The 26,650-nt window shown below is 37.3% G+C and overlaps 1 protein-coding gene across 4 annotated transcripts in view; it reads left to right on the top strand.

Annotated features, from left to right (window-relative positions):
- The window catches only part of LOC134754800 (probable ubiquitin carboxyl-terminal hydrolase FAF-X), a 157,463-nt gene that overhangs the window by 35,738 nt on the left and 95,075 nt on the right, over window positions 1-26,650 (top strand). For all 4 annotated transcript variants that reach the window (XM_063691168.1, XM_063691167.1, XM_063691169.1 and 1 more), the window contains 9 exons: window positions 6,386-6,582; window positions 6,671-6,773; window positions 7,007-7,175; window positions 7,526-7,772; window positions 8,281-8,536; window positions 8,929-9,060; window positions 12,527-12,774; window positions 12,859-12,972; window positions 23,065-23,173. In XM_063691168.1, the coding sequence (XP_063547238.1) occupies window positions 6,386-6,582; window positions 6,671-6,773; window positions 7,007-7,175; window positions 7,526-7,772; window positions 8,281-8,536; window positions 8,929-9,060; window positions 12,527-12,774; window positions 12,859-12,972; window positions 23,065-23,173 (1,575 nt within the window). The remainder of the gene's footprint in view (window positions 1-6,385; window positions 6,583-6,670; window positions 6,774-7,006; window positions 7,176-7,525; window positions 7,773-8,280; window positions 8,537-8,928; window positions 9,061-12,526; window positions 12,775-12,858; window positions 12,973-23,064; window positions 23,174-26,650) is intronic.

Raw genomic sequence — 26,650 nt, 5'->3', positions numbered from 1 at the left:
ACTGACGGGTACTGATTCACTGTAGAGAACGTTTGATCGACTTCCATATCTCCGTCTCACTTCAATGTTCGCGGTAGACGATCGGTCCGCTTGAACTGCCGAGAGTTCGCGATGCGGTCGACCGTTAATTCTCCCATGACTAACTTACCCAGTTTCATCGGTACGCGTAACGATTGTTTACGCATGTTTAATTTTGATTGCGCGCCTACTTAACACACCTCAAGCAAAGCTCCGATAAAACGCGCAATGCATACATTTCGTCATATATCTCACGTATGTCAGCTATGAGGCTATGACATAGCAATGACAGACAGTGGCAGTTAGTGCCAAATTAGAATACAGACTTTTTGACCAACCATAAAGTTTAGTGCAAAGATAATTTTAAACTCCTTAGGAAAACCTCACGGTTTGTGCGAAATTGAGCGTTAAGCTATGCTATGCTAATAAAGATGATGGTGTGATTTACGGAAATTAATAATAGATATAATTTATTTTATTGTATAATACATTCCCGTTTCATTTACACCCAATATTATATCTTTTTCCGTAATCAAATGCGTTTATAATTACTGTAACCGTCTGTGTAGTGTACCATAATATACGCGATGGTTTGTCCTCCGGGCCCAAAATCGATGATCCCCTTTGATTATTTATTTCGAATGAACGTCAAAATCCAGACAGGAAATTTGATTTTGACATTTACGGCTACTGCCGTAGCAGTCGACAGCAATGTCGCGCTTCAATATTGCTGCAGTCGACTGCATTGCTGCAGAAAACGTGAAAAAGGTCATTCAATTCAATGGGTAGTAGGGTTATAAGCTGAAATGACGCAATAATGAAACTTTAGTAAATTAACAATATTATATTAAATCATTATTACATACTATTTTACTCGCAAAAAGGTTTACAACCAACATACTTCTTGGTGCCCAAATGAAATAAATAGTACATTTCGATGCTAGTGCGGAAAGTATGTCATTACTTCACGAGTACCGAGATAGGTATCTTGGCAAGACTCGGGACGAGTGAAGAATGACATTTCCGCACGTGTATCGAACGACGTTTTTTAACACAGTTGCGAAAAAATAATAAAAACAACAAGTGAGGAATAAAAACAACAAGTAAGGAATAAAAACTTGGAAACTTAAAACGCCGCTTAGTAAGAAAAAACGCCTCTTTTTTGACAGGCGTTTCGGCAGCTATTCCTTTAAAGTGATATTTTCTAGAATGAACAATAAATGGGCTACATTGTCCATTTTTTTATTTAGTGTAAATCGCCACACTGTAATTGTAACAGGGAAAATTGTCACAAAAAATTACATAACATTTAAATTTTTTGTAAACAACTCATTTTTTTTGTATGGAAAGGTCTAATAATAATTTCAAAAATGAATTCCTCGTTCCTAAATTATACGAAAATGATATATAAGTTGCCCTAGTTGCTAAGAACAGAGAGAAATATAGCATAGAAAGGACTTGGGGAGCCGACCCTTTCACCCCCCTTTTGGGGGGCGTTACGATCTCGTGGCTACCGGGCTGAATCAGTTTTATTTGCCCTAAGGAACAATCAATCGTGCCAAGCGGCATCGCCTGAGACAAAAGTGCATACTCAATGCGCTTACTTACCACTATAATTTAATAATCAAATTAATGGGCCCTGGAGGGAAATTCTCTGAAAACCTTAAGTTAGCTCATTTTACTTAAAGGAGACATTTTATTAAAAAAAAAACTAAACTGCATTCAAAGGTTTTTATTTATTTTTTTCAATTTTGCTTGTCTAAAAATATTCTTGACTACTAAATATTCGATTTTATGGAAATATTGTACGACAGACGAGTGTAAGACCTAATGTTTCTTGAAGAAATGTTATCATTAACATTAACTGTATCGACTAGTAGAATAAAATAGGGAGTGTTTATTGTTTGGAATTTTTAGTCGGTTCAATTCCCAGGCGAGACAAGCGAATTTCAAAAAACCTTTGAATGCAGTTTTGTTTCTTTTTAAAAATAAAATGAGCTTACTTAAGGTTTTAAGGCACTTTCCCTTCAGGGCCCATAAAAAATTTCCACACTGTATATTCAGAGCACGTCTTATTCTCGACTGTTAGACCTTAGACTAATATAACTTGATCCCAAGTTTCCTTACAATTATACGTAATCGAGGGCCAGGTTCATACTGGTTTCATGTCGAGATGCGCTCGCTGACAAATACCAAGCGGTAAGAATTGCTGACATTTGCGTCTTTTCACTCTCACAGCTCCCGCTACTAAAAGCATCGGATGACAGGATCGTTGAAAAGGGACAAACATATCGTTTGACGTTACGTTACTCTTCTCGTGAATTGTCAAAATTTAAAATTCGAAATTAGCTTTATAATTTGTCCGGGCGGCTATTCGAAGTATAACTAAGTGGACGGTCCTTACTAACCAGTAAGATTCAGATCAAGCATAATAGATAGTTGTAAGACTTCAAGGGTCTATTTATATCTGACACAGCATCCAGTATTCTAAACGTTTTGTGAATAGATATAAAAATTTGACAGCTATTGTTTTTCATATAAAGACAGACACTTAATGCATTGAACTATTGAACCTTAACGCAATGCCATAAGCCATAAGGTATAATTTCCTAATATACCTTGAGGCTAATTCGAACTTTGTTATTAAAGATGTCATTTTTTTAATTTGCGTGTGCGTTTCGCTCGTACTAGTTAAAATATGTTTTGGTGCGAGCGAGACGGTCGGGCGAATGATAACAAAATGATATATTATTGACATCTTAAATAAAGTTCGAATTGGCCTCTGTGAATGCCTGGAAATACCGCATACTTTTTAAATTTTTTATGCTGGAAATTGATTTAATTATCGAGAGAAAAATGAATATGTTATTCTTCCATAACTTGTGCAGTTACTGGCAAAAAACTAGATATGTCCATTAATTGTGCAGAACATTATTTGCTGTTTGTTTCCAAAATCTTGCTGCTATTCTACAAATATAGTAGTGACTCGGGAGATTTTTAAACATGATCGATACAACTACTTCATAACCACCATAGTAAACTTTTCTCTCGGTGTGGGAGTTCCTCGGTCATGAATAACCTTCAAAATGATAATTTGTTTCAATAAATCTATAATTTACATTATTGTCGAGAGATATTCTGACCGTGTAGTCGTATAAGATTTATAACCCATTCTACGAAAAATATCTTATGTGGGGATTATTGTTTAAGTAGTATAAAAGATTTAAAAAAAAGTTTTATTTCTCAAAAACGGGAACTGATATCAAGTTGTTACTTTACAGACGGGTATTCAATATGATATAGAATTCACCCATGTAGAAAAATTTGAGTGTGCATTTAATGTAACTTAAACTTTATATTGACTCCACTATGTACGTTTGACCAAGATGTTGGCTTTATACAGTTAGAGCTAATAAAGTTAGGACTTACAGAGTAAAAGTCTTGGTACCTACTACGGGATCTGATAGCTTTTGAGTGTAAAAGCTTTATGCGCCTAGTCTTGGCAACACTTTACATGAAATGTTTTTGGTGGGATTTCATTCATTTTTGTAAGAGTTGATATACCAGCTAGAAATGACTTATTCGTTTATAGAATCTACGACAATACAGGATCATATATAAGCAGGCATAATTCTAAAATATTTTAACATTAGATTTTATCAAAATTTTATAAAAGTTACGTATTGGTAGCGCCATCTATGTAGAGCCTATATAAATTATAAGTCAGGAATTTTATGTATTATAAGTTGTAAGTTTCTAGAAATTTTAAAGCATTATTATCATAATCGGAATTGTTAACCTAAGCGTTAGTTAAGGTCTCCGATTCAGCTCACTCAACCGATTTTAGTGAATTTTGTGTGGGTACGTACGTGCTACCGCAGTGCTGTTGGAAAACCGCGGCTTTGTAGTGCGACGATTCGAGTTTGATCCCAAGACATGTATTTTTTAAATTAAAATTTGAATTTAGCGAGTGCGAAGTGCGAGCTAAGCGTAGGTATTCGTTACAGTTGGGCAAAATTATTTTCTAGTCTCCGGCTGTTCTTCTGTGTAAGTCGTACGTATTACTCAACTTATTTTCGGGAAATTTTGTGAGAAGAATTTATTGAAAAAATATTAAAATAGCTCACTTATCACACGCGAGTCAAGAGGTAAAGAAACCGGTATATAATTATAAATGAGCTCTCTGAATATGCATACATTGTTACGGATCTTACGGTCGCGTTACTCTGGTTATTCGAGATCTCTACACGCATGCGAGTTTCTAAATCGTTGGGAACTGTTTGATGGTACTGTCATCCGAAAACAAAAAGTCGTATGTGCCTGCAAACTTCCTATTATGATATCCTTCCTTCCTTCATATATTCACCTTTATTTTTTTTAATATAATGAAAATTTTGCCAAATTTAATTTAATTAACAATATTTTGTTACGTGAGACACGAGTCACATGAACGTCGTCAGTCGAGTATGTAATGTAGTTTATAAAACAACTGATCATAGTCTGCTCACAAAATACACATAATGTTCCAAAATGGCTGTCACATATGGACAGACAGACGGAAGACCGGACGGACAGACGGACTAAACAAAACTAAGGATTCCGTTTTTGCCATTTTGGCTACTGAAGGCCGTATGCCCGGAGCGTATGACAGGTACACGCTACCCGCAACGTCTCCAAGTATCTTCATGGCGAACGGTTTGGCCGAAGGTCGAGCTCCGCGAAGATATTAAGGTCAGAAGTGACCAAGAGAGGCGCGCTTCTGTAGTGTTCAAACACAAAACTTTAGTACCTACAAGCATGCATGCATGAAGTGTATGCATGCATGGTTCTTGCGACTTCCACAAACACCTACTTGCGAAGTGCTCGCCATCGGCCTTCGCATTCAGACGATTTAACTGCTAATTAAGTTCGGTAAAATAATTTTTGTGACAATACAGTTTTGTTTTTTTTTCTAATAGGCTACACTTATTTAGGCTTTGTTCGCGAGGTTGTACAGCTCACAGCTCCCTTGTGCTTAAAGTTCATCATCTTCCTCGCGTTATCCCGGCATTTTTAGCCACACCACGGCTCATGGGAGCCTGGGGTCCGCTTGGCAACTAATATCAAGGTACAATTTTTTACGAAAGTGACTGCCATTATTAGGATTAGTCCCGTTTCCTCGCGATGTTTTCCTTTCCGGAAAAGCGACTGTTAAAACCTATCTTAACAAGGTACAATAAGTAGGTATTAGTCCATACGAATACCAAAGCAAATACCTAATACTTACCTAATCTAGATAGATTAAGTCTCTCAATTCTATGATATAATAATTAAACTAATTAAGGTGACATCTACCGAAACTCTTGTGTACTTGTAGAAGTACTCTATGAGCTTAGTTTAGCTATGTCATTATATGTAATAGTTCATTACCAATCCGTAGTGTCATAGTGTGGCACTGCACTTAGCTATATAATATAAGCTTCTACATGTATGTAGATACGATCACTTTTTCAACCAGCCTTCTGTTAACATTAAGCCGGGCCGTGTGTTGTTTTTTTATTAGCATTCCGATCACTGCTACCACACAAAATCTCACGATTCTAGGACTTTAGGAACCAATGTTTTCAGGATTAGAGGTATTTTTAGGTACCCCCATATTAAGGGGTTGCAGGGCGAAAGTTACAGATTTCTGGTCACCATATGTGTCTGCATACAGACCCATCCCTACATGCCAAATTTCAGCCTTCTAAGACTTCAGGAAGTAGTCTGTATTTTCTTTGACGCGAATTTCATGTGTTTCGGACAGTGAAAATTAAGGTAGTATAATAGGTAGCTTAATAAAACTTGGTGTTTTTGATAAGTCTACTGAGTACATGGTATACAAAAAATTACAGCTCTCTAGCATTGTCCAAGACGAAGCTACGAGAGTTCGAAAATACGGCGAAACGTGCCGAGAAAAGATATGCACTGCCTTTTGCCCTTTGTCTCGTCTTGGCGGGGGCACGGCCGTGCCCCCAGATAGCAGGAGAACCAGTAATTTCAGTACTTTGGATATTTGTTTACATGAACGTGACGTCATTCGCTCTGATTGGTGTTCACCAAATCATGGCCGACTTGCGTATTTTGTAATTTTATTTTCACAAAACATTTACTAATCTCGCCAAATATATAAAATAAATAAATGCGTTTTTCGTATTCTACGACTAAATTTCATTAAATAAATATAATATTTTAGTGACTTTCAATGACTGACATCCTGCCTATTGGTACAAATTATTTTTTCGTTATAAATGACTACATTAGGTAGGTACATGAACTTCCAAGGTCTCAGTGAAATTGCGTAACAATGGACTGGAACTTGGTGGAATTAATGAGAGTGTTGTTGCAGGCTAAGCAAATATGGTCGTGCCTGGCGGAGCGGCCGGCACACCTAGGGGACCGCGAAGCCTGCTTTCGTTGGTTCAGCAAGCTGATGGGCGAGGAACCCGATCTAGATCCTAATATCAATTTGCATTTTTTTCGTCGGAATATCATGACTTTATCTCCAAATTTATTAACACATGCTGGCATTAAGTGTTTCGAAAGGTAACATAGCGACATGTTTGAAAATGTATTTATTATATATAAATATATAATGTAAATTATATATAATTTTGTTTCTTTGTTACTATAGATTCTTCAAAGCAGTAAATTCAAAAGAAGGAAAGCTCCGAGTGAAACGACGGAGTTTCCTGCTTAACGATGCTGATCTCATAGGGTTAGATTATTTGTGGAGGGTAAGTAATATTCATAATTCAAATATATTCAGTATATCAGTGCAAATAACAACGCAAATTACCATTGTTTCCCATTGAATTATTTCGAGGAATAGATAATGCTTTGTTACGCTTCAACTATCACCACTAGATGGCTGTAATGCCTGTAATACAGGTCATGCGGCTTCTGAATGAATCACAGAGTATCTATCGAACGATGTAACCTTAGTTTAAGTTGGAGGCATTCGTTGCAGGTGATAACGGAGTGCGACGACGAGATCTCAGCGCGCGGGATCGAGCTGCTCCGCGAGGTGTGCACGTGCGTGAGCGGCGCGGTGGCGCCCGCCACGCACCACGAGGCCTTCCTCACGCAGTGCTGCGCGCGCACGCAGCGCCTTCAAACGGATATCAACGTCTACGAAGGTATGTGACTGTGTCACTGCTCTGAGGACCTATCGCGAACACAAATGAGGGCTAACGCGTATGAATTCGCCGCTAGGGGCGCTAGTGTGGATGGTGGTCTTCGCAAAGTTCGAAATGTCAAATGTCACTTGTCACTTCAATGACTGACAGCTGTTCTTTTGTCGTTTGGACCACCACCAACAGAGGCGTCAACTGGTGAGCAAAAAAACGATAGCCCTCATTGCGGACCTCTTTCTCTGTCACTCTAATTACGCTTTAATTGGAGTAAAAGAGAAAGATACTTATTATTTATTTTGAAACCATCCCAAATTATTTCGACTTCCGTTTTAAATTCAACCTTTTTTTTTCAGATGCGACTGAAAGTTGTACTAGAATGTGTAGAGTCATTCGTGCCATACAGGAATATATAAATGAATGTGATAGAAGGTTTTCAGCAGAAAGGCAAATATTACCGATGTACAGATCGGGTAGGGGCCGACAATGCACTATTATAGTCAGATTTAATTTTCAAACTGGCCAAAGACAACTCGATGATATCGAGCTATTTTCACACTTTAACGAGGCTTTATACTCGTTGCGAGCGGCAATCCAAAGAAGGTTAGTTTTATTTAACCAAAGATAGATATAACTCCGTAATAGATGGATACAGTCTAAGGAAAAATCGTGCCTCGAAAATCACGAAAATTTGATTCTCGATCAAATGGCGCCACTACCTTTGGCCTACTCTCGTATAGAGGGCGTTGACGGTTTCGTTATTTAACAATTTTAACGCATATCAGTGAAAGAACATGGGTCAAAATCATATAAAAATAATTAATGCGAATAAAAAAATATTTTATCCATTTTAAAATAGATTTTATTGTATTTTTATAAATCTTCATTTTTAGTTTTAAAGTGTGTCGATAGATGGCAGGGAATTTACTGTGGTTACAAAATTTACTATGACAGTACCGCTCTATCCTATTATATCCTCTTTGATTTAACTTAGCTTCGTAGTTTTGATAGTCTAGTAAAATAAATATTGCAGTTTATTTACGTGTAAATTTCTGGTGCTGGAAGGGAGCATCTCAATCATCTTCTATCTGGTTTTAATTTTTGTTTTCAGGTTAAAATGTGCTTCAGACACTAATACAAAATTAGAATTGTTTGTAAATAAGGTAGAACTATATTTAAATGGAGAACTCTTAGATTCGACCCACGATCGTAAAATTCTTTCTCAAATTCCGGTCCGGGACAAAACTGTGATCGTCGCCAAAGTGTATGACGGGCACCTGCCCACATGCGGCAGCGAGTCAAGCAGCGACTCCAGCACGTCGTCGCCGCCCGCGCCGCCCACGCCTGAGCACGCCTTGCCCGGAGTGGTGAGTCTTACTCGTAGTGTTGTCTTCTCCTATTCTTAGAATTGATGCCATCACCACTTGTTAATATATTTTACAGTACATATGGTGCTACTTTCTCGCACTAGTGCGTCAAATAGCACTTTTCGTGCATATGTTGAAAGTTTAAAGGGCCATATGTACTGTAAAACGTTGTACGATACACGTGCGAATAGGTAATTCACAACTCGTGTCGATTTAAAACACTCCCTGCGGTCGTGTTTTAATTTATCGCCACTCGTTTCGAATTTCCTCTTTTCCGCACTTGTATCGTAAATAACTATTTTAAGAAAGTGTTAAACAAGTAGCAAATAATGTAGTTGTTGTTATTTGATTATTAAGTCAGCGGGTTCATATATTGATGGGTTTGATTTCAGCTTTTCGCGCAAGGTACTTGGTATATACCATTCATATTGGAACTGGAACATGTTGGCGTTATGAAAAAACATCCCCAATTAATGGAAGCTGCTCATCTACTCTCCCAAATTTGTCCGGCACACAAACTTACGGTGGGTAAACTAATTCTTAAATATTAGATGAGTGTTGAGAAATAGTATTTTATACAATCGTGATATAATAGAGAGCTTTTCAGTCGAGTACCGTGTTTAAGCAACGAAGCTTGCTGAGTTGCTTAAGTTAAGGTACGAGATTGAAAAGCTTGATTATATCACTATTGTATACAATACTTTTTCTACGAGACAAAAAAATAATATTTTCAACTAGTAGAATCATATACTTAAGTAAACAAACCAAAAGTATACAGCTAAGACTCAGAATAATGACTAAAGCATAGAAGTCGGGCAAAAATGCTTCGCAAATATGTATACCCGTACTTTACTTCCTTACGAATTAGATAATGTGCCGAAAAGAGATGCATATATGCTTGTTATTTCTCATTTACGTACGGTGTCATAAGTTTGATAATTTGCTAGGGATGTAACTGTGTCGACTTTTTATATCGATAAATTATGCATAAGTTTATGTGCCGTGTAAAAGAATAATCACGAAATTGGCAAATTGATAATAGTCTGGCTAATGAAAGTTGAACTTGAAAAAACGCGGCAATTTCAAGAAATCTGTAGCAGGCGGCTCGTTGAAATGAAATGAAATGAAATGCGTGGAATACAAGGATTGCATAACTTTTATACTTTTTATAATTTTGATATTCTAAAAATCATTAAAAAGTATAAAAATTATGCAATCCTTGGAATCAAAGAGCCGCCTGATATGAGGATTAATGCATGTACCTAATATAGCTTTTATCTCATTTGCAGTCTACCACTCAGAACCGTCTAACTATACCTCTCGATTTTTTATCATTAGAAAGAAGGCGAGCGATCTTAACGTGTAGTTTTATCGAAAAACACTGAAAATAAGTCACAACAAATATATAGGTAATATACGATCATTTACATACTTTTGCTTTCATAAGTAAAATATTGCTATATTTATAAAAAAACTTGTCAATAAAAAGACACGTGGAAATGGTTTACCGTTTTTTCTAATGCTAAAAGACTAAGTATAGTTTCTAGTCACGTACTGTCAGCTGCAGAGAAAAGGCACCCCCCCTGCATACAAAGTTCTGTAAATTAGTATGGACGTGGAGTACCTTTTCTCTGCAGCTGACTGTACCAAATAGGAAATGAAAAAAAAAAAACGTTCGTGTAATATATTTTTTTTATTTAATAATAGGGAATATTACGCGAAACTCGGCGTAGGTGGCGCCACTATCACAATCTGAGGGTCTATCGCGAAACAAGAAAATCGAACTTTCGTTATCTAACATCTCGGTCACTCTTGCGTATTCGAGCGATAAAGAGGCAGCTAGATAACTAAATTTCGGATTAGAGTTTTCCGGTAGGTCCCCTGAAAACTTGTCAAAAACCTGTTAAAGGTACAGTATGAATAAGTTACTCTACGGTGCACTAAAAAAGCTAGTGCTGCACTGGTGGCAGAACATTGCGTAATATCCCCTATTCCTCGTCCTTTGGAAATCTGAAATAAAAAGTTGAGTTTTGTGACCAACAATAATAATAAAAGGACCATTCATCAATGATCATTAATGTCTTTTTTATTAGGGTTCCGTACCCAAAGGGTAAAAACGGGACCCTATTACTAATACTTCGCTGTCCGTCTGTCTGTCACCAGGCTGTATCTCATGAACCGTGATAGCTAGACAGTTGAAATTTTCACAGATGATGTATTTCTGTTGCCGCTATAACAACAAATACTAAAAAGTACGGTCCCCTTGGTGCGCGCGTCCGACCCGCACTTGACCGGTTTTTAGTATTAAACTATAGTCTGGCAAACACAATCTGTCAGTAAATAAGAACAAAGAAAACTATAGGTACAGTCGAAGGCAAAAATATCGATCCAGACAAATGGCTTAAAAATATGTGAACACGATTTTATTGTCTGAGCGTACGCATATTTTTGAGACTGGGAATGTATATATATTTATGCCCTTGACTGTACTCATCAATTAAAATGAGACAGTCCTGGGCCAAACTATAAGAAAGCTGTAAATGTAGATAGGTTATTGATCTGAGGTCGATACATCACTATGCCAAAAATATAACCTTTCATACTTAGCAGAAAAGTTCGAAAATATATGCAAAAATCTATATAGACTTGAATGCAAGTAATAATTACATAAACAACATATCGATTTCAATGTTTAGGGTCAGGTCCTATAAATTAATTTCTTCAAAATTGAACAAAACTCACCGATTAAAGGTTATCGGTTCGTGCGTATTTTCTTTTCTTCCTGTATGCAATTTACAGACCTCGATCACACAAGACATTATCACAAAGGGAACTTCAAACCATTACAAATAAAAACTCAGCACGTTTTCCAACAATCTTTCAGGAATAGCAACAATATTATTAAAATAAACCAAGATGACCGCTGAAACATCCCGAAATATTTCAACTAAAATAATACGACTATGTCAAGTTGTTACAGTTGACACCTACCTGTGAAATAACGAACATATATTTTATTTGGCTGGATTATATTATAGAACCACATAGGACCATTTGACATTTCCCTCAGTTCATCTTATGACAATACTGAAAAAAACGAAAGAACTTGCGGATTGTTGTCTCACTCACTCATAGACAAAAAGTAATAACGTGTTGTGAATACGATATCTTTTACCAAGCTTTTATTTTTGCCCGGCTTCTTTGCTTTAGTCATTATTCTGAGAGCTAAGATACGCGAGATGCCGCGACCCGCGATACCTTCATACTCGTACGCGCACCGGCCGCCGAGCCCGGCGCCCCCGGCGGGTTGGTCAACGACACCTCCTCGTAACTCATGAGACCCTGGTACCTGCTCCGCGCTAAATTCAATTTTAAGACAGTTTTTTTCTCGATTTTGGCCACCGTAGCCTATGGAGACTAACAAGCAACGCTAAGCGGTTTTCGTAGGTTATGGATGTTGCTATATGAAGGGTGTCACATGCGCGTTTATGACTTATGAAGCAATTGTTGGCCAACCAATCACAAAGCAGATACGACGCAGCAGCGTGTTTAAGTAGACTAATTTGCATTGAATCGAGTCTCCTTAAACAAGAAATATTTTACTGAAATGTATGAAGTTCTATTTTCAAAATTTTTATAATTGACTAAACCGTATCGATAAAATTCTTATGCTTGAGTCGGAAGTGCCATAGACTATCCAACGTTGAAAAGAGTAAGGTTGTAGTGTTGCATGTGAAGTCGTAATACACAGATTATACTCGACGAGTAGAAAAAATATCTTATATTATTGGTGTGTTTTACTGATACAGAAACCCATTTTATCCGAAACGAAAAATGTACAGGTTTTGAGTAAATTACACTCATTACTCTTAACCACTGACGATTCGGAAACAGCGTGGCGATTTATAGCGTTATATCACTCTAGTCATGGGGTTGTCTTACCAAACGAATTGATGTAACCTAGTAAAGAAAAGTCTTCTCTGATTTCAGATGGATAAACTGACAGAGGCTTTACTCAGTCGCGAGGATGGCAAGTTAAGGGACTTGCTATACGGGCCTGCGCCGCCCACAGTCGCGTACAACGTTGAGGTGCTGTACAGTATGGTGATGCCGTCGTCGGACACCAAACTAGATCGCAGTCGGAGTTTCCAACTGGCCTGTGTTAAAAAGGCGCCGTTATTAATTCAGTGTTTGGCTGACAAAGACTTTCTACAAGGAGCTTCGTCTCACACAAGAAGGTACTAATAGAATTACAGTGCAACTCCTCTTACACTGTGTTTCAGTTGTTATATTTAACTTATATTGAAAATGCTTGTTTTCAGGGTGGGCTATCTATCTTTAGTCAGATTGGCTAAACTAGTCTTATACACATTGGGCCACCTCTTCGAAATATTGGCTCCGGATGGCTCAGATACGTCAGTTGACAAAGACTTCAGGTAATACATGCAGCAATTTTATTAGTGAACCTTATTCTATCGCTTCAAATATTTTGGTCTGTCTTTAGCATGTCGCATTACAAAATTACAGCATAAGTAAAATTCTACTTTATTTCTAGTTCATGATCTTTAAATAAGCTTCATTATCGGACTAAGGTCCTTAATTCACGAAGGCTGATATTTGCTTGTAATTTCATACACAATTTTAAGGGCAGTACTTATTAAACTTAAATACGCTATAAGGTTTAATACGTCAAACTCTATCTGTCAAATTCTACTGTGAATGGCAAACAGTAATATCATAGAGTCAAACCAACCAAAATCTGCAACTGTCATTCAATTAAAAATTATATATGACAATGTTTTAGCAGTCACTAAACGTCATTCACAAAGAGTATAATAGTATATGTATAGTAAAAGAGAGCCAACTCGCGAGTAAATGTCAAAAAACGTCTACACAAACGCCCCAAGCGGATACTGGATCAACTAACCTTTACGTATGTGTGCGTGGCACACATGCATACTAATAAGAACTGGCGCCTCTTTCCTTGACCGTTTACAGTGAACTACAAAGAGGTTTCTATTATTTCACCTTATTGCAAAGCAGTCACGTGAAAAATGAATACACCTTATTGTAGCGCACTGTAAACGGTCAAGGAAAAAGGCGCCAATATGTAATACCTATTCACATTCAGTGACGATTTACTATACCAGTCTTTTATAAATGGTATCACGAAACAATATTTTAATCGCAAAAGTAAAAACACGATGTGTAAAAATGTCGTTTATTTTTATTACTTGCATGCATAATAACCAAAAGATATTTTCTACGGGTAGCACTTATAGTAAATTAGTTAGAAATAATATAAATCCACTATTAAAACTGGGACGTAAATAATGTAACTAGTTAGCACGAGCCACGAAGCATTGACGCGTTTCGGAGTGATATTGTTTTAATTCGCAAAGTCGAAGAGGCAAAATCGTTTCTTTCTCCCAGGCGCACTCATTTTCAACAATTTATAGTGATTATACCTAAATTATTAATTAAAATTCAAAAAATTAAATTTTCTGTTTGGTTTTATAGTTTGAAGGTTACTATGACTTTTTTTAATGTTTCGTTTCACGTAGGGCACTTGGTGAAGTTGGTGAAATGAAACTATTTAGTTACTTGTTGACCTTGTTGTTAATAAAAACGATTATATTATGTTCATATAAATTAAATTATATTAAAACTATAAAAAAAATGTGAGGTACCTTAATAACAAAAAAAATTAAACGTGTTATACTTGAAACGGAATTTGTGTTAAAAATGCAGTTTTTTTTTTCTTTTTAACAATTATGGCCTGGGTGCGAGTTTTTTAAGCCACCACAGATTAAGGAGTAAACATATTTTTCACCTCAGCAGCTCGAACAAGCCTACTTTCGTCACTCCCTGGAGTAAAACAATGTAGCTTTTTAATTTAGTGAAGGCCATGAACTTCATACTTTTATTTCATTTTTTTTATGGTACGGTACGGTACGGTCCGGTACGGTACGGTCCGGTCCGGTCCGGTACGGTCCGGTCCGGTCCGGTCCGGTCCGATCCGGTCCAGTCCCGTCCCGTCTCGTATCGTATCTTATCGTATCGTACATATTATAATACTTTTTTTTCTGTTTATTCTGTGTAATTCGAAATACATTTTAACCTTTAATATGTTCTCACTACTGAGGTGAAAAATTATGTGTGCAACACGAGAGCAAAGTTATTTTTCATCTCGTGCTTTTGAGTCTCTCGCTACGCTCAAGATTCTACCTTAGAATCTTTCTTTTTCTCGGGACTCAAAATAAACACTCGCAAGAAAAACCAACTTTCCTCTCTTGTTGCACAAATAACTATTTCCGCGTTGACACCATCTGTTTGATTTCTTTGGAACCATCCGGTGAGGAAATTTTGTTGGGAATCTGATGCCGACGGCGCTAGCTTCCATGTATAAGGTACCCCCCTTTTAAGTTTCGCCCCCCTGGTCATTCATATGGCATGTGTATTGTCGGAATCGTATTAAATATTTGTTGGATTACTTGTGGTTTGTGATAAACGGGGAAACCATGGTAAAATCTTATAAAAAGGGCGTGCGGGAGCAAATTTTCCGCATGATAAATAATTTTACAATAATAAAAAATCAGCACGAGGCTATTCAAGCTGAAAAAAGGCAATGTTTACAATTGATTACGGGAAGTTGAATGAAACATTTTAATACTTGCACCATATGTAGACAATATAACATAGGTTTAGATTAAGGTTTCACAGCAAATTGAACACACCTAATAGGTATAGGCATACTTAACTTATGAACTTCTTCTTTAAATTCCACATTATTATGTTTTAAATGTAGATGCCTGTTTAATAGGCATGATGACAGATTTTGAAAAACTGTCCTATAATGTTAAGAATCATAAATTATTTACTATGAATAACATATTTCTGCATTTAATAAAGGTATACTAGGAAAACACTACATTTTAGTTTTTAGATTTTAAATTCGCTCCAAAACGCTTGTAAGTGTCATGGCGTCCCTAGTGACGTCAAGTTCATATAAACAAAACGCACTTTCTAGGCGTTCCTTAGAAGCTTATTAAATAATTTGTTTATTTTTTATTATTAAATATGAATACAAAGTGTATAAATGTGCGGATCCTTAGTGTAATTACACATCAATAAATAAAAATCTGTTTTTATAGTCACATTTTTAAGTCCTAAACATTTTTCTTCCATTTATTTTAGTAAATTTGTAATGCATAGCACTCGTGTACCAATTATGGATCTACTGATGTCTATTTTATTGAAATTCACTCAATAGTTTAGAAGTAAAAATATGATTAACTATTCGACGTCCTCTCAAAGCGGCTGTATTGATTTTTCTTTAATAAAACAAGTGGAAACAGGTTGTGAAGGGCAAGAGGAATCTACCGGTATGTCATTTTAAAAAATCCGTCCAGTATCCTGACCTACAGGGTGTACTGATTTTCAGTATTTAAACCCATAACCCTTCTTTCTGTTTAAGTCGCAGTCGAGTAAAATGTTGATATTGGGGTAGAACGTGTACAAATGTATAGACAAAAGTGGAATTCATATTCCTCCAAGTTTAATATGAAGAGAATATCCCCTGAAAGGGTATAAGCGCTAAATCTGGATTCAGCTATTATTTTCTATAACAAGATGTATTTTTTCCGCAAAGATATCTAGGACTTTTTTGTGTAGAATTTAATAAGCTTTAATGTTGCCTTACACCATATTTTCATAGAGAATGTATATTTAGAGTAAAACGCAAATTTCTCCAGGATGGTACACATTTTCCAAGATGGCTGCGATTCCTCGAGGTCCCCAAATGTCAAATAGTGTGGACATGAAAAAGAGACCTTTAATTAACATACATACCAAATTTCATAACTTTGCAAGGATTTCGAGGTTATACTTAGTCCGATTGTGCTATTATTATATCCTTTCATCTATGGGCGAGACACGAATCGGGCATCAGTTTTTGCATCACGCACGTGAACAAACCTGTATACCTATTGAAATAAAACTGTATACCTATTCCTATTATATTATTAAACATTTAAACTTGTTCCACGATAAAACAAGATTCTTTCAGTTTACTGAGACACATTCTAACAGCAATAGACTGAATCCGAAAGGTACCTTTGACAATTTACAACAGTGACAATCCATTGTCTTTTTCGTGCATTGTATCTGATTAATGTAAGCTGCTAGAGTCCACTCTTCAACCAATTCCAAAACCTGGTAATTAGTTTGTCCTTTATTCTGACCTCTAATAAACCCTGTTCTGTTCCCTCCTTCACTTGCTAAACAGACTCTGGCACACCAACTGTCAGTACAAAAATCTGATTAAAAAATGTATAATCTTCTCCTTCCTAATCTTCTCCTCGCCTTAGAAAATATGAAAATCGCCAAAATATGTTTGACGCCAGATGTCACATTCTACAAATATGATTTATCAAAAATAAAATTTTTTTTTTTTTGTGATTCCACTTAGTTATTGCATGTTAATTGTACTTTTGTGGACATCTGTTATTGGCTATGTTTTCTGTTCACTATGATTTGTATTAATTTTTGTATTGCTGTTGATGCCCCAAATAAATAAAATAAAATAAAATAATAATAACAGTGACATCTATTGTTGGAATTAAATTACTTTATCATAATGCGCAGCTTAAGGGGCCCACTGACTATCAGTCCGCCGGACGATATCGGCCTGTCAGTTAGAACAAAAATTTGACAGTTCCGAACAACTGACAGGCCGATATCGTCCGGCGGACTGATAGTCAGTGGGCCCCTTTACATTTTTCATAGACCGTAAATATGGTAGAAAATTTCAAAAGTATCAAGACCATTGAATCCATTTTCTGTGGTGTGACGTCAGCAACAGTGATGTCGACAATTGTCGTTGTGGTGAAATAGGGGCCAGGTTTGAAAAATTGTCTGTGCGTGTTTCTCACGCCGTGACGCCACGCGCTCCGATTTGCGTTTGCAGTCACGTGTTGCTGCGCATTATTTGAAATACTTTTAATTATTTTTAATTAATTTATTACGCATATTTACACTTACAAAATATGATTTTCAGCATTCTAATATTCCCTGCTATGGTAAAAACATAAAATTATATATATTCGCGATTCATGTCAATATCCCTATTCCCAACGGTTGGCTACTCGCAAGCGTTTAGACTTCTCGAAAACTCCAGTGTAACGTGATTCCTTACTTGTGTTGTGGGTTGTGGATCCTTAACAATCTATGCGTAATCGTAGAGCTTATAGTGCGACATAAAATTTTAGAAAATAAATTAAAAGAAACTGAAAAATTCCATACTAAATTGTTGCCATGTTTTTATTTTACGTCAAAAATGTGACAGTTACGTACGTACGTACGTAATAATACGTACGTAATAATTGTAGAAAATAATCAATAATACGTATTACTAGAGACCCGTTGCGGCGTCAACACGCCTCTAGAGTATGGTTCTAAAAGTTAGGTTGCCTGTCCACTGGAGCGGAGCGGTAAGCGGGAAAAAAATCCAGCAATAGAATTTCATTAAAATTTCAGAGCGGAGTTTTTTCCTCGCTCATCGCTCCGCCACCTCGCTCCGCTCCTGTGGACAGGCAGCCTAAGACTGAACGCTTAATGAAATCAGGAAATGTGACGTCTTCAGATGAATCACTGGCTGTCACTATCTATTAGATGCTGACTATACCCACAGAATATGAAATCTTATACATAATTATCCATACTAATATTATAAATGCGAAAGTCTGTCTGTCTGTCTGTCTGTGTGTTACCTCTTCACGCTTAAACCGCTATTCCGATTTAGTTGAAATTTGGTATACAGATAGTTTGAGTCCCGGGGAAGGACATAGGATACATTTTATCCCAGAAGTCACCCCTCAAGGGGGTAAAAAGGGGGGTGGAAATTTGTATGGGGAATCAATAACCGCTCAACCGATTTAGATGAAACTTGGTATGGGGATGGTTTGAGCTGTGGGAAATGATATAAAATAACTTTTATCCCCGAAATCATCCCCTAAGGGTGTAAAAAATGGGGTGGAAATGTATAGTGTGGACCAATTTGGGGGTGAAAAAAGGATGGATTAAAAAGCAGATTTGTTTAAGAATTAAGATACCCAAATTACTAATTCCACGCAGACGAAGTCGCGGGCAAAAGCAAGTTTCTTATAAAATGGCGATACGTTTGTATAATTTTAGCGTATTATATTTCGGTCGCGTAGCACCTACCAGCATGTTTTGTGATCGTTAGTTTTGATGCAAAAAAGACATAATTATTGTCTATCTTTTCGCATCTTTCTAAACTAAAAATCATGATACGCGATCGCGATATGATACGGTAAATCAAGATTTCGTGGATAGGATGCCTTCTTGTCATTTGGCTCTCATGCCTAAAATTTCATAGGGCTAGAGTATAATTTATATTTAATTCTCTTTTTCCTATTATTCATGAGACTGAAGTTTACAAACATTTTACAAACATTCCGTGACATTCCGTGTCTGGGCTATACCGCGAAAATCGAAGTTCAAATTGCGGGCATCTTTCTCTGTCACTCTAATTACGCCTTCATTGGAGTAAAAGAGAAAGATCCCCGCAATTTGCAAATTTCGGTTTTTGCGGTAGACCCTCTGACCTAATAATAGACTTAGTATATACACGTAGTTATAGACATGAAACCGAGCGACCAGGGGTAAGAGAAAGACATATTCATGTATTGACAGTTTCATGTATGGCAGCATAATCCTTTTTAGGGTTCCGTACCCAAAGGGTAATAACGGGACCCTATTACTAAGACTCCGCTGTCCGTCTGTCTGTCACCAGGCTGTATCTCACGAACAGTGACAGCTGAATTTTCACAGATGATGTATTTATGTTGCCGCTATAACAACAAATACTAAAAAGTACGGAACCCTCGGTGGGCGAGTCCGACTCGCACTTGGCCGGTTTTTTCTCTTTCACTCTTATAAATTTCGGTATTTCGCCATCGCCTCCATTTCATTCGGCATTTTTTCATGGTCGGGTTATGCCATCATAGCAAACCCGACCATGAAAAAATGCCCGGTCGGTGATAAAATTTACTTTTTTGAAAGTATGTACAACGACTGGACCGCTATCTTGGTACCGTCAAAATATCTCTTTCTCGCTCTCGGCGTACGGCAGCCCACCTTAAGCGCCTAACACATTACCGCACCGCACTGGTCATTGTGCGATGCACCTATAAGTAAGAGCGAGAAAGGGATATTGCTTTCTCGCTCTTACTTATGGGTGCGTCACACAATGACCTTGGTGGGGTGCGGTAATGTGTTAGCCGCTTTATAGCCGTATTTAACAGACTATCTTAAAAGCCGTTAGAGACTACCACACCTCACCGCGACCTTGGTGCGATGCGGCGCACGTATCGATAGTGCGCAAGGTGGTCACCGTACGTACGTTAAAGACGCAACTATAAGTTAGAGCGAGAAAGAAATATTATAGCCGTATTTAACAGACTATCGTAAAAGCCGTTAGAGACTACCACACCTCACCGCAGCCTTGGTGCGGTGCGGCGCACGTATCGATAGTGTGCAAGGTTGTCATTGTACATACGTTAAGGACGCAGCTATAAGTTAGAGCGAGAAAGAGTTATTTTGACCGCACCAATACGGCTTTTCGAGATATTCTCTTTCTCGCTCTCACTTATGGGTGTGGCGCACCAAGATCGCGGTGCGGTGCGGTAGTCTGTTACGGCTTTTACACACGATCGCACATACGCCGCACTGCACCAAGGGCGCGGACCGATGCAGAAAATGGGGTTGGCCGGTCGAAATAATTAACAGAGGGCGCCAGCATAGCTTGCCCTGTCAATCCCTAGAATTGTGTCAAATTTTTGTTTTTTTAATGCCCTGGATGCCAGCCCTTTAAACCAAATCTTATAGAAAAAGGGGCAAGCTATGATGGCGCCATCTCTGCAAACCTTTGACAGTGGCCAACCCCATTGGCTGACCGTTTACCTTAAAGATCTGACATCATTTAACATCCTCATAAGAACAAACCTCGCCGTACGTGCTTTTTGAAGTAAATATAGATGCTTTTCCCCACCGATTTGTATGGTTTATGGTGGCCTGGTGGGCTACAAATTCTGTCCCTCACGGGCGCACGCGGTACGCTACTTCTATAGGATCCTACCTTCTATGTGCCAAAGCAACAATAAAATAAACATGTGTCATTTTGATGAGTACGATGTGATGACGATGTGGATTAGAACGTAGTGATTATATGCTTTTTGATGTGGATGACACATGTCTGACATGTTGTCAAACACAATAATAAAATTTTATGGTGTTTTAATATAATTTTTAATGTGGTGTATGCATGTTACAGTCTCAAAACAAATATTTGAATGGATTGGATACCTTACATACATTGGATATAGGTTTGAGTTCAATTCAATCTCAAGTCAGAACAAAGGTCACGTGGTACATTTTTTCAAATTAACTTTTTAGTACTTTTTCGGGAAAAAATCAAAAAACTAAGAGCTTATTGCAAATCTGTAGCATGAGACGAATCTAATGACATATAATTTATTAAAATCGAACCATAACTGTAGATCTGATGGGATGAACAAAAATCGGCCTCGCGTAATATATATATAGATTGATAACTTTCTACAATTTCTGGTCGGACTATATATACCGGTTTCTTTAGTCCTTGACTCGCGTATGATAAGTAAGCGATATTAATAATTAATTATAGCGACATTCCGTGTTGAGTAGCTGAATTACGAGGGGAGGTACAAATATTCGCGGCATGAAGTAGAAGGAGGTAAAATGGTACAAAACTAATTTCTGTTTGGCCCAGTGGTTGACTGGTAGAGAATGCCTCAAGGCATTAAGTCCGCCTTTTGTACTTATTTTTGTGCAATAAAATTTAAAACCAGCTTGTGGCGAGCTGTTGGGGAGTGACGACTCCACGGACCCGAGTGCTCCAGAGAGTCGGTCAGGGTCTCCGTCTCCGGCGTGTCTTCGTCGGTCGGAGTGGACCCCAAGGGGACCTGCAGGACTCTCAGCTCTGGCTTGCCTTCATTGGCCGTCCAGAGGGAACTCGTAAGAGCTATATGCTCCAGGGGTGGAAGTGAAAGATGCATAAGACGCGAGTTGGCACAGTGGCTGGTAACAGCCACTGGGTAGAAAGCGGCGCACACCTCTCGACACCCCTGAGCCGCTCACACCGGTGTTGCTCCTGGTCGTCTTCACGACGGCAGTTTCAGGGGCCCATCTAGTCAGCGGCAAGTCACCACCTGCCTCGATAACGTGTTTTAACATTGTTATGGCAGGTGTCCGGAGTTCTTTACAATAGCCCAGTCTCATTGTCCACCCAAACTTCAATCCATAGACCGGTATACTGTTCACTTTTTCTGCAATAGTCCCAATGCCTGCTGCGACCGGTTCATGGGTGTCTATTGTTGCGCCTGTGAACGGGTTCCAGCAAGCGTTCTACATGACATTAAAGCTCTCCAAGGGGCCTCTACGTGTTGGATCTATATCCCCACGCAAGCCTATCAAAAGACCGGGATTTATAGGCCCGTGATATCCAAGGATACAAAAAATAATAATAAAACCTCTTTGCTTATCTGGTATGAGACTAGAAAAAAATAAAAAATTATGTCAATTCAAAACCGTCATTTGTTTTAAAGATATCGCCCTTCAAACAAATTATTTCGGAATAAACGTGCGACTATGAAGCAAATTGAATATCGTCCGGCAAGCCGTCGCGATTTAACTATACTCTCATTTGCAATATTATTGCGCCCCGAGTTACACACAATGTGTTTCATCACACTTGCGATACAAAAATAAAGTATAAAGACAAAAACCTGTTAATTATAATACTAGAAACTTCATAACTCCCTAGGGAAAACGCTTTTTCCATAGTTCCCGCTAAGCCTGCGTGCAATTCCTGTAAGGGACTCGGCAGGACAGGCTCAGCCTAGTGTCAGAGTCACTGTGAAAATTTTGTTAACAATGTTTTCTGGCAATAAATATTTTGTATTTTTTTTTTAATTCCACATTCACTGAGCGAGTGTGATGAAAATGAAATCAAAGCCGCCTACGGGCACCAGTGCCCAATTATTTTGCATATATTGCATTTTGCAATTATTTTTATTTTAACTATTCATAATATCTGGGAGACCGAGATTTGCTCGAAAAACATATAAAAACTCAAAAATGCGCGTTTTCCCAGAGATAAGACCTAGCTAGATCGATTTTTCGCCCCCGAAAACCCCCCATATAGCAAATTTCATCGAAATAGAGCCGTTTCCGAGATCCCCGAAATATACATAGATAGAAACATATATATATACAAGAATTGCTCGTTTAAAGGTATGATTTTTAATTACTTTTTTTTGGTATTTTTATTTCGTCACAAAACCACAATGTAATGTCCTGCTTGAGCGTGCATCAGTACGTGACGCATTCCTACTGCAGATTTATCAGACATTTTTATAATTTTCCATTACTATTGATTGTTATTTAAGACAATTTTTTTATTTCAGAATGGACGTAACGATTTTACGCGAAGCACTTCAAACAGTGCCCAGTCACAACTGCGAATTGATAGTGAAAGCGATTGCCGAGAAACTGGCCAACACTCTAGGCGAGCAGGTATTCCTTGCATACTTTACACTCTTTACAGTTTACATCATACGTCTGGAAATAAAAACATTATTATTTTTCAAATGTGTGTCCGTCATGTCATAATAGACTGCGACTAGTTGCGCAGGGAATAATTTTCATAAATTACTGAGTTTTGCTTGTTAACGTCCCTATTTTATTGTTAAGGTGCGCCCAAATCTAGGGAATTAAACGCAATGGGTTCAGCTTTACATTATCATTTGTTTTTATGGGTTACTATCATATTTACCTTATCGCTAAACGACCACTTCAGCTAGATGACATAAAAGTTAAATACACAGTCGGCATAGAGTCAATTCAGCTGGAAAACATGAAAGTAGAATACTCAGTCAGCAAAGAGTCAATTTAGCTGGGTGGCTAAGAATTAGAATGAATAAGTAGCCAAACGTCTGGAAATATAAATAGTCCGTATGATTAGAATACCTAATAAGCTGAAAGTGAAATTAGTTGATTGACATGAACACAACGAGTTAGTAGCAAATCGTCATGAAATGTAATAGCGGAAGCCGCTCGACCCCAATTACAAAGAAAAACCGCAAATCGATGTACAGGTTAGCCGTTTGGCACACGCATACTAGAGGTCGAAACAAAATTTTTGACCCGCAGTTCCTAAAATAATTCCCTGTGGGGGGAGTGGTTGTGTGGTATCATACGAAAGGGCTTTTTGAGGCGAATTTAAAAATATATCACATCATTACATTTCGGCCATTTTTTTTAAATTAAAACAAAGAATTTTCGAAACATATCAAGTTTGGGCTCCTCCAGATACGATATGGCTGATTTTTTTTGTACAATATACCACAAATAATACGTGATATCCTCATGTCTAACCCCAAGGAAACAATTTTGAAAATAATTACATTGTTTTTTTTTTTTTTAATTTTTCAATTTTACAAAGTGACACAGTTTTACTTCAATACCTATTTCACGAGACTTATGGAACTATACTGCAGATACGGTACATATTAATCATAAAATGATACGTAATATCCATATATCCAACGGGAAATACCTCTTTAACCCTTTTACTGCGCCTTTTCATCAGTTGGTATAGTTTGTTTAATTATTGACACAAAATATCAAGGTTGTATCCTCCAGCTACGATATACCTTACTGATTTTTTTTTACAATATACCAGAAATGATACGTAATATCTTGATATCGAACCCCAAAGCCCCAAAGCAAATTTTGAAAATAATTACATTTCGTTTTTTTTTCTTTCAATATTACAAAGTGACACTGTTCTACTTCAATACCTATTTTACGAGACTTTTGGAACTGTACTGCAGATACGGTACATATTAATCATAACATTATGACGGCGTGCCCTGAGCCTGAATATATTATGTTCGCAGATGAAACGTGCATAATAGTTAACGCAAATAATTTCAACAACTTAAAAATTAAAGCGAATAAAGTTATTCATAACATTTCCAAGTGGTTCTCGTCTAACGGCATGCTTCTTAATGTTGAAAAAACTAATATTATGCATTTTCAACTTCGTAATACTGGTATATGTCCACTAGAAATAGTCGTAAACAATATAAAACTCCCACAGGTCGAGCAGGCAAAATATCTTGGTTTTACTATAGACTCGGGACTAACCTGGACCCCCCATATAGATGCGGTCTCTGATAGGTTAGCGTCGGCGTGCTTCGCCCTTTCTAGACTCGCGCCATCTCTAACGCCTCAAAACCTCAGAATAGCGTACTATGGGTATTTCCACTCAATTTTAACTCAAGGTGTAGAACTATGGGCTACTGCAGCTGAATGCAGTGGACTATTTAGATTAAAAAAACGTGCCCTTAGGATAATTTCAAATAAACCCTACGATTATCCAGCGCAGTCATTGTTTAAAGAGCACAAAATACTTACGCTACCATGTGTTTACATACTAACAGCCTGCAAATATGTAAGGTCAAATCTGGGGTTATATACAACTCGCGGGCAGAACCATGGCCGCAACACGCGCGGCGAGCACCTCCTGCTGGTCCCGCGCTGCCGTCTGGCCAAGGCTCGGAAGTCACTCGGTGTCATGGGTGTAAGGATTTATAACACCCTTTCCTAAGAGGTCGTTGACTTAGCTAGTGAGGCAATATTTGTAAGCAAACTTAAGAAAATGCTAATTTGTTTAGCTTGTTACACAATAAACGAATTTATATTCAAAACTGCTGATGTCCCAAACTGATGTAATTTCAAAAATAAATTAAACAATGTAAAATAACTGAATAATTTAATATTGTGATAATCTACTCTATTATGTATTATTGTGATAATGATGTGTATGCTGTGTGACGTGTAAAATTATTCATAATTTTATCAATAAATTTCTCATTCTCTCTCATTCTCATAAAATGATACGTAATATCCAACGCCATATATCCAACGGGAAATACCTCTTTAACCCTTTAACTGCGCCTTTTCATCAGTTGGTATAGTTTGTGTAGTTATTGACACAAAATATCACGGTAACTGACCGAAAGCCATGACTGCGGGCGGTATTTCCGTGAAATTTCCTGTATTAAATATAAAAAAACAATGTTAAAATAAAACTATGAAAACGGATTATATCGCGTATTTTGAATTTTTTTGCATCCCGTCGTTTTTCCTCAGTCACCCGTTGACCACGAACGCTGTAAAGAGTTCGAAACGTCGGGATGTATTATAAATTCAATATACGCGATATAATCCGTTTTCATAGTTTTATTTCAACAATGTTAAAGTTTATTTATTTTGAACGCGCCTTAAACGCTGTTTTTGCAAAGGGGCTAATCACGTGACACGTGTGATGTCACACGCGAGTAAACTCAGTCAATGACCTTAGTAAATCTTATGGTTTATGTGCATTGAATTGATTATTTCACTGAAAAATGAAGGGGCACAGTTGTATAACAAACTACCAAAAGACATTAAAGACGCAAAATGTCTGAAAATATTCAAAAAGGCACTCAAACAATATATTTTTAACACTTACCTGGATTTTTAAATTTATAGTTGTGTTTAAATGTAATAAATTGTAATATAGTTATATGTAACGCCGAATTTCTGTAACATTTTGTAAATAAAAATACTATAATTTAATACCTACATAGAAACAATGATAAATATGCACAAAAATATTATGCTTGTATAAAGTAAAATGTAATAATGTTATTAACTTACCGATCGTAACCGACGGTTAACCACTGGATACTAATCTTGTTTAACCGACCCTGTTATAATGCTACTTAGCAGAAGCGCATGCATGTCTCGTTGCTTATATCTACCCGCTTTCGTTTTAACAAATAATATAATAGTTTTAGATTGTTGTATGCTTAGTTGTTTTGGAATTGGCTTTGTATTTATTATTTTGTATAATTATTATTAATTACACTCTCCTTTGTATTAAGTTAAGTGTAAACATGTATTTCTCAGGAAGTGATTATTCTTGTAATCTTTTGAGGAATA

The sequence above is a fragment of the Cydia strobilella genome, chromosome Z (assembly GCF_947568885.1).
Source record: "Cydia strobilella chromosome Z, ilCydStro3.1, whole genome shotgun sequence".
In the NCBI taxonomy this organism is placed as follows: Eukaryota; Metazoa; Arthropoda; class Insecta; order Lepidoptera; family Tortricidae; genus Cydia; species Cydia strobilella.
The sequence above is the reverse complement of the archived record's forward strand: the minus strand, read 5'-3'. Positions and strand labels throughout refer to the sequence as shown.